Genomic DNA, 14,582 nt, shown 5'->3' on the forward strand with positions numbered 1-14,582 from the left:
CTTAAAGTCCGGCATAATTAAGGGCGTGGCCACTTGAATGATGGGTGAACTGCCACTGCGTTCATACTGTCGAGCTAGGCAGGCGTGGTTTCAGCAGCCAGCCACATCAGCTTCACCCACGTCCCACCTCTTTACCCATTTTTGGTTATCTGCGAGTGACACAACGTCCATATTTTTACAGTCTATGGTTTTTATATCCTGACTTTCATCATTTGTTGCATCTTTAGTGTTAGTTTAGAAATAAGGGTATCTTTATATTTCAGTAGAACTGTCATATGTATGTCCTTTGATGTAACACACTCTCTTATTTTTCTCTCTCTCTCTCTCTCTCTCTCTCTCTCTCTCTCTCTCTCTCTCTCTCTCTCTCTCTCTCTCTCTCTCTCTCTCTCTCTCTCTCTCTCTCTCTCTCTCCTCTCTCTCTCTCTCTCTCTCTCTCTCTCTCTCTCTCTCTCTCTCTCTCTCTCTCTCTCTCTCTCTCTCTCTCTGCAGGCAGTACTATGAAATGTTGTATAACACTGCCGACGAGCTGCTCAACCTGGTAGTTGATCAAGGGGTGCGTTACACAGAGCTGGAGTACATCAACGCGTTGAGTCTCCTGCACCGCAGCCAGACGGGCGTGGGAGATCTGACCGTGCAGAACATGCGACTGCAGCGCCTCAAAGAGATCATCTGCGAGCAGGCTGCAATTAAACAGGCTACTAAGGACAAGAAGATCACTACAGTGTAGACACACAAACCAAGATCGTCTATACGGCCATTTGTTACAGTCATTAGCCTCCATCACACATTAAACCGATCCTGCAATAAAGCTTTGTAGATTTGCATCTGATTAATGCTTTTGTTTAGTTTTGCTATGTCCCCTTTATTGGTTTGTGAGATACATTTCAGATCAGGGCTTTGCACACACAAACACACTTATGGAGGGAACGTTCTCATACCTTGTTTGGTTAAGCCTGGCCACACCTTTCAAAAAGAGGAAGGATTCTTTCGCTGTGGCTCCGGGACATTTTCTTCTCATTTTCTTTCTTTATCAAAGCGCTGCTCTCAATTATAAAATCTTCCCGCGCAACGTCGCCGTCGTGCCCGGCCTGCAGCTTGTGTCTGGAATAACAGATGCCAGATTAGAAAGGCGGACTTTTATCAGGCTTAAAGAAACAGCTCATCCGGTGTTTGTTGATTTTATTTTTTCCTCTGGGAAAAGAAATCGGAATTGCTTAACTCATTCAGCATTCTGTAATGGTGCATTGTCATATATAGACAATGTGTTTGATGGCCGAATGACATCATTTTCAAAACATTAACTTGGCTTTGAGCTTTTATAAATAGTCTTTAAGTCTCCAACCATTACTTTAATCATGTTTGCAGTTTATTTCAGAGCTTCTTATTCAAACAGACACAGATCACTCTGTTCTTAGCTGTTTTAGTTCATTAATTAAAACTAAATGTACTTAACAAGAAAAAATGAAAAAGCCCTGTCAATACAGAACACAGGCATGAAGCAGAAAGCCACCATGGCAATTCATCATAATGACTCTACCCTTCAAACCAATAATTGCCAAAGAGAGAGGAACACAGCTGCGACATATTTCATATTCTCAGCACATCTGAATCGTGTGGTGGGAACAATGTTTCATGAATGATGTAGTCATGTTATATGAATGATATACTAAAAAACTGTGTCTTTGTATGTTTTAAGTGCAATTTTGGTGCCCTACTCCTGACTTGTATGCTCTTATTATAGCATTTTCAAAAGAACCTTTTAATTACAAAGTTCATTGAAACTGAATCAGGTGGGGTTTGCACAATATCAGATAAACACTATCTATTTTTTGCATTATTTTCTTTTGTGTTCTTTTTTTAAGTTGTGTGTTTAATGCAAATCTTACTTAAAGGGATGTACATGCTTGTAAAATACAATGAGCTGCATATTGGGCCTTCATCATTGCAGTCCCTTCACAGCCCTGGACTACTGAATTTGAAATTACTTTTGCCAGTGTAAATGTCTAAATAAAAATAAATGAATTTAATAGACATAAATTGATTTCAGTTGTAATTTTGTTTGATAATATTTCGTCTAATTTGCTAAAAAATGCCAGTATATTATGAGATTATTTGTAATATTTATTTTAGGATGTAGCTTACTGTCATTCTGAACCATAAACTGTAAAAAAAGATAAATAATAAATAATTATAGTTGCCTAAATTCGATGTTATAAATATATAATAGTAAATATACTTATGTTTGTTTTAAGACTTAAATATCACATTTAAAAAACATTTAATAAATCGCAGTGCTCCAGTAGCCTACTGCGCATGAGCACAACGCTTTAGTTTAGTGTGGTTGCCAGGTAACCGCAGCACGTACAACTTTGTAGCTGTCTCGCGCCCGTTGTGTGAAGATTGCTTATATTCTTGTCGTTTACTTTCTTTTATAAGCAAATACGTCGTATTTAGTCGTAAAAGAGTCAATGAGTCAATTTATGGCGTTTGTGTTGTGCTGAACATGTCAGCCCGTCTTTCTCCAGTAATAAGCGCTGCTCTCTGGAGACTGAAGGGCACAGAGATATCAAGAGATAAGCGATGACACAGTCAATAAACACCACAACAATGGAGGTAAACAGCCCTTATATCACTCTAATTTACTCGTATGTTATCTGACACTTCACTCTTTGTAATTCTTGCGCTGTAAATAAGCAAATACATTTTAAAGCGATCGTTTGACACAGTGTTTTCGTGATCAAAGCAATATGAAGAGGTTTACTTCCTGTAATCGTTTATGTGACATTAAGAATGATGGTGAATTAAGGGAAGATGAGGTATCCAACGGCCTGTCTAATCTGGGACCTTCAGCAACGGGACTCCAGCACACCTACCTGTACCTCTCTGTGCCAGTGAGTAACAACAGAGATTACACAATATGTTTATATTATACTATATATAATATGATTATATAATATATTACATTACATACCCTGCTGTATTTCATTACAAAACAAAATTTTTATTTAAAACAATGTTTTTGAAATGGATAACTTAAGTTGGACAGAATAAAGAAGAAAAAGCAGCCAATAACTGACTATACTGATGCTGTATGTGACCCTGGACCACAAAACCAGTCATATAGGGTCAATTTACGATTAAATGGAGATTTATACATCATTTGAAAGCTGAATGAATAAGTTTAGGATTAGGCTGTTAGGATTGGACAATATTTGGCTGAGAAACAACTATTTGAATCTAAATATCGAGAAAATTGCCATTAAAGTTTTTAAATGAAGTCCTAAGCAACACATATTACTATTGAAACATAATTTTTTATATATTTATCGTAGGAAATGAACAAAATATCTACATGAAACATGATCTACATTTAAAGTCACAATGAAATTGAAATGAAAACCTGTAATTTGTTTTGGAATAGTGTTTTTTTTTTTTACAAATGGCTAACCTGTGAGCCTTATCATTCATCATCATTATTCATTATTTATGCCCTCATAATCTTGAATCAAAAATGCACATTTACTCCCCTTCCCTCAAAACGATCTCTTAACTTTTGGTCTTATGGTATGGCCAGTGGGCGGGGTCTGGGAAAAGATTGCAGCGATTAGCAATAGCAACATGACCCAACTTCAAGCGATCCAATCAGTTCTCGGCGGACAAATTTAAGTTTCTCCCATCCTTTTTTAATTTCACAAGCCGTTTCACTCGGATATACGTCACCACTGAAAAATAAGACAATCACTTCTTCCGTTTCATGGCGACTTTAATATCCTAATAATTTTTGGCATAAAAAATGTATCATTTTAACTCATACAATGTATTGTTGGCTATTGCTATAAATATACCAGTGCGACTTAAAGGGGGGTTTATGAACTTTTTGACATTTAAAATCACCTAAACAAACACACCCCTACCCCAATAGAATCTGGACCTTCTTTTGACCCGCCCCACACATAAGCAACCTTGACAACGATTTTGGTTAGTAGACATGCCTCTTACTGCTGATTGGCTACAAGTGTGTTTTGGTACTCGGCCCGACTCTCTTTATCCAAAGTGTTTTTAAAAAAAATCATACACCCTGCCTTTGAGAATGGTTTTGTGGCACAGGGTCACATATGATAAAGTATAACAGTTTTGATTTATTTTGGATGTTTTTAGGTCGCAGCATAATAAATTTGTGTTATTCTTTAGTTGATAAGTTTACTTTTATTCTATAATATAAAAAAAACATATAAATGTAGAATTATTACGTTACCTTAAACAGAAGTGTAGAGACAATGTGACCCAATCTGTAAGAAGTTGACTCATGTCATGTCAAAAGATTTAAATTATCAATCATTTAAAATTGGATTGAGACTTTAGCCTGGACTTTACTGGTAGGGTCATAGAATATAGATATGTAATATAGATATAATATCCTGGGACTTACATGTATATATCTAGGTAAGTCTTTGCCTTATAAAATGTAACATGTTTACTCAATAGAGTGGAATAGAAATGTGTTTTTTTAATGGTTTTGTTTACTTGGATGACTTTGCTGGAAAGAAACCGAAGTGGCCTCCAAATTAAGTTTACATCACATTTCTAATGCGTCATACTAAGCTCTGGTTTCACGGTTTTTCCGGACGACATTTTATTGGCACCTTAACCGAATTTCTCATTGTGTTTGGCCACAGGGGCGAGACTTGAAAAATGTCTCCATTTTATGCAATTATATCCATCTTCAAAAGCTGGAGCTTCCCTACAATAAAATAAAAGGTAGGTTTGCACCAGCTTAATGTTTGGGTTACAAGAAAACTATATGGTGAAATATAATTTCCTGTCATGTTTCAGATGCACTTCGATTTGTCTCGCACTAATGTAGATATTTGCTCTAATATCCTCTTGTTGAAAATGTTTGCCGGATAGTTTTTTTTCCAACGGTGCCCTTCATGGTTGCTTGGGAATGTGATGAATAATCTCAGCTGTGTGGATGGTTGTCATCCATCTTTTTCTTGCTGTTTCCGCTTAATGTTTTGTGACTGGTAGATTTATCCTGCGTGAGTCACATGCCACACCTCATCATCCTGGATGTGTCCCACAACCAACTCACAGATTTCTTTGGGTTCCAGGCGCCAAAAAACCTCAAGGTAATTCAGTTTAGTACAGAGAGGTTAATGTGATGTTGCATCACATGACACAGAGTAACTGAAGAGTAAGAGATGTTTACAGTAATACAATAGTGATGTTTTCTACAGGAAGTTAATTTCTCATATAACCAAATGTCAGTCATGAAGGATCTCTCGGAGTATACTTCTTTGACCAAGCTGATTCTTGACTGTATCCTTTAAAATACTGCAAAGTGTTTAAAACAAGCATAAAACTGCATTCACAGTTATTTAATTTAGTAGCGTTCGAGGCATGACATCATTAGTTGATTGGCTCAGAAAAATTCACCCCAAGTTGTCAAAATAAGATATTAGTGATGTCATCCTAAAAGGAAATAGAATAACGTGATGAAAAGTCATTCGCAATTACATGAGCAGTGTTTAAAGGTGCAATGTGGGACAATGTATTAAAGGATTAGTGCATTTTCTTAAAAAAAAAATCCAGATAATTTACTCACCACCATGCAGTGGTGTAGTCTACGTGATACGCAGGTATACGCCGTATACCCACTAGAAATGGTCAAGGATTTCCGTATACCCACTAAAAATAGCGCAAGGATGCGTAACAGCATGGTTTTGTGACATATTTTTAAACTTTTAGTCATAATATAGATGTAAGCACTGATCATTAGCATGCTACACTTGCCACTTTAGCGGGTTGAAATACATATTAGGCCATATACTTCCTGCCGAACTGCGCAATCCGATCGGCGTATGAATTTCTATGAAATCAAATTACTATAGTGACGCGAAAGTGACTGGGGAGCAGAGTGGTGTGACGCCACAGGGAAGTGACAGCAAAGCACCGCGAGAGCGACTCCAGTTATCACATGGAGAAATCTGCTTTGAATCGCTCTCGCGGTACTTTGACATCACCAAGAGGTCTGCTTAGCGCCAAATGAAGTCGAACCTGCAGTGTAGCTGCTCACGCGACACTGAGAAGTGAACGAGTGAAGCAGTGCTGCAACATAAAATCCATAGAGCTTACAACGCACATGTGAGTACAACATTTAAATCATCAGTCCAGTTTATTACTTTATCTGGAGGTAAGGCTCCAAATGCAATAAAATAAGCCCGTGATTATATCCCGATGGTTTTTAGCTGCCTTCAGTTCCTCTGCATGTTTGCTTGTGCTTCACAGTGTTAAACTTTCCTTCTCTGTGTTCATTTATATATCTGCGTTCAAGATCATCTTCATCTTGACAAGATGTATATGATCTTAAACTTCTGTGAGGAAATTCATGTCTGCGTTGATGTTCAGTTTAGACTTGCAAATTTTAGGCTACAGGATGGTCTTGTAATAATAATTAAGTATAAGCCTATTTTCATTTTTAGACAATGCTTATATTATATGCAAAAAAATAAGCTTTAATATCAATGACTATGCAAATTATAGTTAATTCATGGTCATCTTAAATGTGTATTAATTAAAAACATATAGTTGTCAGATAATATCTATTGAAAGAGTGAATATTTTTTTCTCCTTCAATGCATGTGTTTGCCACGGATTGAAGATTGTAAACAGTTTATTTAATTTTAATTAACAGTTAAGTAACTTTTGTTCCTGAGTTAGATGTTGATTAACACTAAACCAGTCTAAAAATCAGTCCAGTTTCCCCAGCTGTAAACCCATTGGCTCTAAAGTCTTTTTTTTCTTATAATAAACTGACATGTTGAGAACACATTCAGTTTATGTGTTTATGAGTACACTTTCAGAATGCTCTAAGTTACATGAATATCTTTACTGTATGCATCTGTGAGTGTGGTGGTGCTTATGAGGTGTCGCGCTAGGACGAGTGAGCATAAGGGTGAGAGGGAAAAATCACAGTATACTCACTACAAAAATCTAGACTACACCACTGCCACCATGTCATCCAAAATGTTGATGTCTTTCTTTGTTTAGCCGAGAAAAAATTATGTTCCAGGATTTTTCTAATTTCATGGACTTTAATGGACCCCAACACTTAACAGTTTTAATGCAGTTTAAATTTGCAGTTTCAAATGACTCAAACCATCCCAAACTAGCATAAGGGTCTTATCTAGCAAAACAATTGTCCTTTTTGCGCAAGAAAAATAAAAAAATTCACTTTTAAACCACAACTTCTCTTCTTCCTCTTTGTCTTTGTGACAAGCCAGCGCAACCTCACGTAATTGTGTAATGTAGTCGAAAGGTCACGTGTTACATATATGAAACGCACATTTGCAGACCATTTTAAACAATAAACTGACACAAAGACATTAATTAGTATCATTCAACATACAACAACGTTGGAACGGTCCTCTTTCTCCACACTTGTAAACACTGGGGCGTAGTATCGATACGTCATCCGTGACCTCTTGACATGTTGACGTATTACGCTCGTCACACGAACAGAGGAAGACGAGAAGTTGTGGTTTAAAAGTGCATTTTTTTTATTTTTCTTGCCAGAAATGACAATCATTTCGCTAGATATGACCCTTATGCCTCGTTTGAGATCGTTTAGAGTCCTTTGAAACTGCAATTTAAAATGCATTAAAACTGTTATGTGTTGGGGTCCATTAAAGTCCATTAAAAATCCTGGAATGTTTTCCTCAAAAAACATAATTTCTTCTCGACTGAACAAAGAAAGACATCAACATTTTGGATGACATGGTGGTGAATAATTTAACTAGATTAACTAGAAAATGGACCATCCTTTAACAAAACGTTATCTGTAGAGCAGTTTGTCCATTTTGGGCTACTGTAGAAAAATGGGGGCAACTTCCATGTAAGGGAACACGCGGTGTATGTAGATAAAAACGGCTAATTCTAAGGTAAATAAAATAAAACAGTTCATTATGTAAGGTCTTTATATACCACTGATAATATAGTTATGTATATTACATTGCATTTCTGTCAAGAGATCCTTCTAAAATTCCCACATTGCACCTTTAAGTAAGTGTTTGGACTCCCGCACGAAAAAATTTGCAAAACAAATGCAGTCTTCATAACATTAGCACTTTTTAATATGAATGGATGAATGACATGAATGACAAGCTATTGTTTAATTAACTTGAGCACAATACTGTACACCCTTTGTTTTAAAAATCAGTAACATCAACTTGTGATAAACTGAAAAACAGTTGGCTCTGAATTGTCAAACACCTCTGAAAATGCTTGCTATGAATGAAAAACTTGAATCGAACCTAATCTGAATATTTTAAGACGGATGAAAGTTTTAGTGTGTAAACGTGAGGTCATATTTATTTATAACGTGTGAAAATGTTAAAGTGTGCAAACTTTATTATTCTGAAATGTGATTTCATGTTGCCTTTCAGCCATTGATTTGTTAGAAGCAACTTTCTTTGACCATGCTTCACCGGCCAGATAACTCATTTAGTGCTATCAGGGGGCTGGAAAAGTGTGAAATGCTCTCTCACCTCAGCCTGGCCCATAACAACATCTCACGCATTAGGGGTCTGGACCATCTGCCCCTCAGAGAGCTTTGCCTGGTACCATCAGCACTCCTAAACACAAACAAGATTAGCCGCACAAATTTATAACAGCGACCCACGTTCAACAAAACAAATTTATTCCTGCTGATTAATGATAGGTGCAGAAGGGTATAAAATATGAGTTTTTATCATGAAATATTTACTTGTTTAGGAAAAGGTTTGCAGATTAATTAATGTGTGTTTTGAGGTGTGACAAAGTAACAGTGTACAGAAATATTAAATCTGTAGCTGTAAAATGTTCCGAAAAATATGTCACGCTCGATGCCATGGGGCGATAAACAAATGTAATGATGTTATGGTTGAGTTTAAGTTGATATATTTGAACGGCAATATGCAGGGAATGTCTTGTGTTTTCGTATTAATTGCTCGACTGCTCAAAACCTGTTGATTTATTTTTCTGCTCATTGTATTTCCCCGTTACCTGTCATCTTCATCCAGGTTATGTATTTGTGCCATCACTTTTGGAAAGGTTACCACTACCCCTTGTTTTCTCACTTCCCCCCAACTGTTTTGATGCTCTTGACAGTTGCTTTTTTCCAATGTTGCGTCTTCCCCAAGTCTATTTACGCCTTTGTGCATGAATAATCTCAGAAAATATAACAAAGCCTGGTGTTGAAGGCCGCCATATGGCCGGCCAGCATGCCACCAGACCTTTGCCACTCAGCTGAAGGATGTTTATGCTGTCCTTTATCAAAGCGATTCTTCATCGTCAGCAGCGCCGTGTCCTTTGGTGTCCGTGTCCCCGCGAGGCACAGTTGCTGGCGTGAGAGAGCCTGGACCTCGTTCAAAAAAAAAAAAACACACACACACACGCTGCACTAAATACGCTTGTGCGCATGCTGAACCTGTCTGCCCCTCAGTTGCTCTGAGACCCTGAACAGCGTGCTTCTGTCAGCTTGCTCCTTTTACACCCATCACACTTTGGATCTGAAGCATCCAGTGCCCCTCGTGATTACCGTTCCCCGCTGTTTCCCTCCAAGCGTGGGGTATTGTAAGGCCAGAGCTTTGGAAGCTGGACTCTAGATGATAGACTGAAGCTGTCTTTCTCGGGTTAGGGGATTCAACGGGTGTTAAGGGTGTATGGACAGTTCCCTATACGCTGATATGTATTTTATTCACCTTACCAGCTGTTCACCTGTCACTCCTTTGTGTCAACTAAGCTCGTCTGTCAATCCCACAGTCACTTGCAGAAAAGTAACACGGCCATGCAGATGGGAATGAGAGTCTCTGTTACCTTAAGTTATTGAAATGATAATTGTGTGTATGTGTGTTAAGAAGGGGAATGCGATACAAAAGATTGAAAATCTCCAGACACTACGGAAACTGCAGGTTCTAGACTTGTCCTGTAACCGGATTCAAAGCCTCTCAGGTCTCCAGAAACTCCTTCTCCTGGGAACCATCAACCTTGAGAGCAATCTGGTAAAAGATTCACTACTTTTCTTGTACTGTATAATGCAAATGGTTTCAAATATGGTTGGGTAGATTTTTTTATTCATTTATTCAATCCAACATTGATTAGTTATCAATATTTTATTAAAAAATATATTTTATTTGGTGTGCTGTCACTTTAAGACCTACATATAATGCACAGATCCAGTATTCAGGGTTCCCACGGGTCCTTAAAATCCTTGAAAGTTTGTGAATCTGGACAAAAAAAAAATCAAGGCCCTGGGAAGTTTTTGAAAATATACATGCATAGATACAGATCATTGAAAGTGATCAAAACATCTTTGGTTACGTATGTATCTGTTATTCCCAGAGAAGGGAACAAGACGCCTCCCTTGCCATACTTTCTGCGTCCCTTTAAGGCCGTCTTTGGCAATATTTCAGATAGCGATATACTTCCTGGCTTCCGCGTCACCCTGTCTTTGTCGTTAAGATTCACCATTCGTCGAATTTGATATACACATTCATACGCATTTACCCTTGGAGGCGTCCCCAAAGTGTCACTGCAGTGACGCAGCGTGAGTTCCCTCGAAAGGGAACTGTAACAATGTATATTTAAAGGTAACACAATGTACCTTGCTCTCACTTGAAATGTGTCCCCACATTTAGTCATTGAATTTGAGGGTATTGGACCTGGAAAGTCCTTGAAATGTCCTTGAATTTGAAGATAACTAAGGTTTGGGAACCCTGAGTATACTTTTTAATGCACTTCGGATGTGCGTGCACACAAAACTTCTCAAACAGCGTGTGAGATCTGTTTTGTGTCTTCTTTACTTGAATATTTAAATTGGCAGAATCTAAAATGTGCAAATGATAAACTTTCGTGGGTGGCCCAAATGGGCAAATGACAGTTCGATCAACTGGCCCAAGCTTCGCTCGTGCTTGCCCCGTGCCATCGGGCACTCTTTAATGGCTGCATTTCCATAAAAGATTTGCGCAGAACTTAAGCGTTATGAATTCGAATCACACGTTTTTGTCTTGTCCTCCAATCAAACACACCGCACCATGTTAAAGAATTATCATGTGACTTTTACACACGCCAGGTGACCTGTAAATGCAAAAAAAGTTTCCATTGCAGTCTTGCAATATATTTCTTGTTCGAATAACCTGAGAAATCAGAGTGAAAAAAAAACGTTTTGCGATATATGGAAGTTTATTGCTGAGTTTCAATTGTGTAGATTTTTAATTCGCTATTTCAATTTGCACAATTTAATGGGTAATGGAAATGCAGCAATTATCCAGCATGCCTCTGAAGTAAGGCAGGCACTTTAAATCACTATTTAATTGATATTGTTTTGTTCAATTGAAGATCGATTCGAATCAGAAATTCAATATTGTCCTCAGTCCTAGCTTTAAAGGTTAAGCCACAATATAACAAAAAGGCCAACAGAATACAAGAGTATGAAAAGCTAAAACCAAGGAGAACGTCTAATCTGTGGAAATTGCAATAAAAACATGACTCTTGGTAATGTCCAGCTCATAATGACAATAAAAAATCGTCCCTTTTCTCAGTTTCACCCTCTTTAACACTGTTATCCACTCGAACAAGCTTTACCAAAACATCCTATAGAAACAGAACAGTGGTAACATTAATATCAATGTTAATTTCACTTGGAAAATGCGAATAGGAAATTGTTGTTGACATAAGTGATGTCATACGGCTGAAAGCAAAAGTTACTACAGTAACGTTGGTCATGTTTTGAAGGTATGGCTTAGAAAATGATTCATCCTCTGCATGGCTGTGACAAATCCTCTTCTTTTGTGTCTTATGCATATCAGATCAGTGAGATAAAGGAGGCCTCATATTTGCAAGACCTGAATTTGTTAAGAGAACTAAATCTCATTAAAAACCCAGTGCAGGTAAGGTCACGCTACACAAAACACTGAGACCGATGTCATCATTTATTTATTTTTAAATTCTTACCAAATGCTCCCTTGTAGGACCAAGATGGCTACAGACTGGCTGTGATCTTCCTCCTACAGCATCTCACTCTTCTGGACCAACAAACAGTAACAGCGGAGGGGAAGGTGAAAAGATTTTGAACCTTGTATGGCATTGAAACAGGGTTTGCCTTGAAGGCGTATTGGAATCCAGAGCAGAGATTGATTAGGAATGATAATACCACGGGGCTGTAGAATGCTTTATTTTGTATGGTTAAGAAATGTTTTACGGGTATGCATTATTTTTCAATAAACGCACGCCTAAAAATAACGCACACCCATAGGTGTCATTTTCACTGGGGATGCTGGGGACATGTCCCCACCACTTTTCGAAAGCATTTTGTTAAAATGTTCTGAAAAATCAAACAATACCTGTGCGACTTACACTGCAAAAATTACTTTTTATTTATAGTATGTTTGTCTTATTTTCAGTAGAAATGTCTAAAAATTCTTAAATCAAGATGCTTTTTCTTGATGAGCAAAATGACCTAAGAAAAAATATACAATTTAAGTGAATTTGTGATTAAAACCAGCAAAGATATCTGCCAATGGGGTGAGAAAAAAATCTAAAAATAAGATTTCTTTTCCCTTAAACCCTTAATTTAAGCAAATTTTTCTCACCCCATTGGCAGATAGTTTTGCTTGTTTTAAGCACAAATTAACTTTTTTTTATATAATTTTTTTTACGTCATTTTGCTCATCAAGAAAACACATCTTCATTTAAGAATTTTTAGATTTTTTACTGAAAACAGGACAAAACTACTAAGAGTCAGATTTTCAAGAAAAAAATCTTAGTATTTTGGTCTTGTTTTCAGTAAAAATATCTAAAAATTCTTAAATTAAGATGCTTTTTCTTGATGAGCAAAAATCTAGTTTTTAGACCAAAAATATCAAATTTAGATGATATTGTGCATAAAACAAGCAAAACATCTGCCAATTATGTAAGGAATTTTTTCTTGAATTTTTCTTGAATTTAGTGTTTAAGAAAAAAATTCAAGATTGTTTTGCCTACCCCATTGGCAGATTTTTTTGCTTGTTTTATGCACGAAATCACTTACATTTAGTATTTTTGGTCTAAAAACTAGAGTTATTTTCTTAGGTCATCAAGAAAAAGCATCTTAATGTAAGAATTTTTAGATATTTTTGCTGAAAACAAGACAAAAATACTAATAATTTTTTTTCTTGAAAATCATATTTTGCAGTGTACGACTGGTTTTGTGGTCCAGGGTCACATATGTCGCGTTGTGTTACATGTGCAGTCAACATTGTTGAGGGTTTTATGCTGAGTATTTTTGTGTTGTTGACCGGTCTACACTATGCCCATTTTTGATCTGGCGTTATTCAATATTTTTCCCGTCCTGCTGTAATGTTTTTTCATCTGATCTTTTGTCCCCACCACTTTTCAACAAAAACTGACGCCCCTGCGCACACCTATGGTGTAACCGCATTACCTTTGGTGTGCAATATTTTTGAATAATTTAACAGTCAATTATTCCTTAAATACAGTTTTGCTGATTGGTACATTTTCTTACAATGCTTATTTTGAATCTTTGTGGATTTTAGGTGTCTTCTTTGAACAAGTACGACCCTCCTCTTGAGGTGACAGCAGCCCGAGATCACATGACCAACTTGCTGTACCAGCTCATGCAACCGCAGGTTATATTTGACAGGTGTGACTTTTAGATTCGCTTTTGAAGTTCATTTTATTGAATCGTTGGCTCCACAGAGGCCATTTTCCTGAAACATTAAACCGTGCAAACTGCTCAGTGTGCTCAGATCTGAACTAAACTTATTTTAGAGCTGTATAGTGAGCCCTGGGTAAGTCATAAACTCATGGAGCGTTTATTAACCCGACCGTACTGGCTAACCTTTCGCATGTTATTCTGTTTAATTCGCAAGTACTCTGCCCAGCCTGGACACTCCGTACCCGATGCTGGTTCTTACCGGTCCACAAGCTTGTGGGAAAAGAGAACTTGCACATAAGCTGTGTCAGGAATTCAGTGACTATTTTGCGTATGGGTAAGTGTTTACTTGAAGTGCATAGTCACTGCTGTCTATAAATATCTCAGAAATTTAGTTTTGTTTTTATATTGTTTTGTGTAATAAATGTACAGAGTGCCCGAAGGGATGACATATTTTTTTAGGCCAACTCCGGAAGTTAGCGGGACACTGGTTCCCTCACCTACAAGCCCATTCATTTTTAATTTTTGGATTATCGCAAAAATAAACTCTGTTGAAGTATAAGTCATATTTTTTTATTTCTAGTAAATGCATTTACACTTAAAAGTTGTGTTCGTCTGTGAAGGTTAATTTGTTAGACAAAATGTGTAAGTGTCATAAACTTTTGTTAACTCTTTCACCGCCAGCGTTTTTTTTTAAAAGTTGCCAGCCAGCGCCAGAGTTTTTCATGATTTTCACCAAAGTTTAATGCCTTGCAGAAAATGTTCTTCTTTAAATATATAAACATACCAAATGAAAGAACAGACCCTCTGCTTTCAAACAACAAAAAAACAGTTTCATCCTACATTCAGTGGTTCTTTTGTAATCAGCTTTTGAATATGGGTAGGTTTCTGC

General features: G+C 37.1%; 2 protein-coding genes across 5 annotated transcripts in view; both read left to right on the top strand.

Moving 5' to 3' along the window:
- Positions 1 to 2,026, top strand: part of exoc4 (exocyst complex component 4) — a 198,521-nt gene extending 196,495 nt beyond the window's left edge. The window contains exon 18 of the mRNA XM_065289682.2: positions 490 to 2,026. Coding sequence (XP_065145754.1) covers positions 490 to 727 — 238 coding nt within the window. The 3' untranslated portion in view covers positions 728 to 2,026. The remainder of the gene's footprint in view (positions 1 to 489) is intronic.
- A 331-nt stretch (positions 2,027 to 2,357) lies between these two features.
- lrguk (leucine-rich repeats and guanylate kinase domain containing) overlaps positions 2,358 to 14,582 on the top strand; it is a 28,301-nt gene continuing 16,076 nt past the window's right edge. For 3 of the 4 annotated variants that reach the window (XM_073814650.1, XM_065284879.2, XM_073814655.1), the window contains exons 1-11: positions 2,358 to 2,613; positions 2,790 to 2,891; positions 4,677 to 4,758; positions 5,029 to 5,129; positions 5,238 to 5,319; positions 8,494 to 8,618; positions 9,897 to 10,040; positions 11,847 to 11,927; positions 12,009 to 12,095; positions 13,572 to 13,678; positions 13,908 to 14,027. In XM_073814650.1, coding sequence (XP_073670751.1) covers positions 2,581 to 2,613; positions 2,790 to 2,891; positions 4,677 to 4,758; positions 5,029 to 5,129; positions 5,238 to 5,319; positions 8,494 to 8,618; positions 9,897 to 10,040; positions 11,847 to 11,927; positions 12,009 to 12,095; positions 13,572 to 13,678; positions 13,908 to 14,027 — 1,064 coding nt within the window. In that variant the 5' untranslated portion in view covers positions 2,358 to 2,580. The remainder of the gene's footprint in view (positions 2,614 to 2,789; positions 2,892 to 4,676; positions 4,759 to 5,028; positions 5,130 to 5,237; positions 5,320 to 8,493; positions 8,619 to 9,896; positions 10,041 to 11,846; positions 11,928 to 12,008; positions 12,096 to 13,571; positions 13,679 to 13,907; positions 14,028 to 14,582) is intronic. The other variant, XM_073814654.1, reaches the window with a different exon arrangement.

The sequence above is a fragment of the Paramisgurnus dabryanus genome, chromosome 1 (assembly GCF_030506205.2).
Source record: "Paramisgurnus dabryanus chromosome 1, PD_genome_1.1, whole genome shotgun sequence".
Classification (NCBI taxonomy): Eukaryota; Metazoa; Chordata; class Actinopteri; order Cypriniformes; family Cobitidae; genus Paramisgurnus; species Paramisgurnus dabryanus.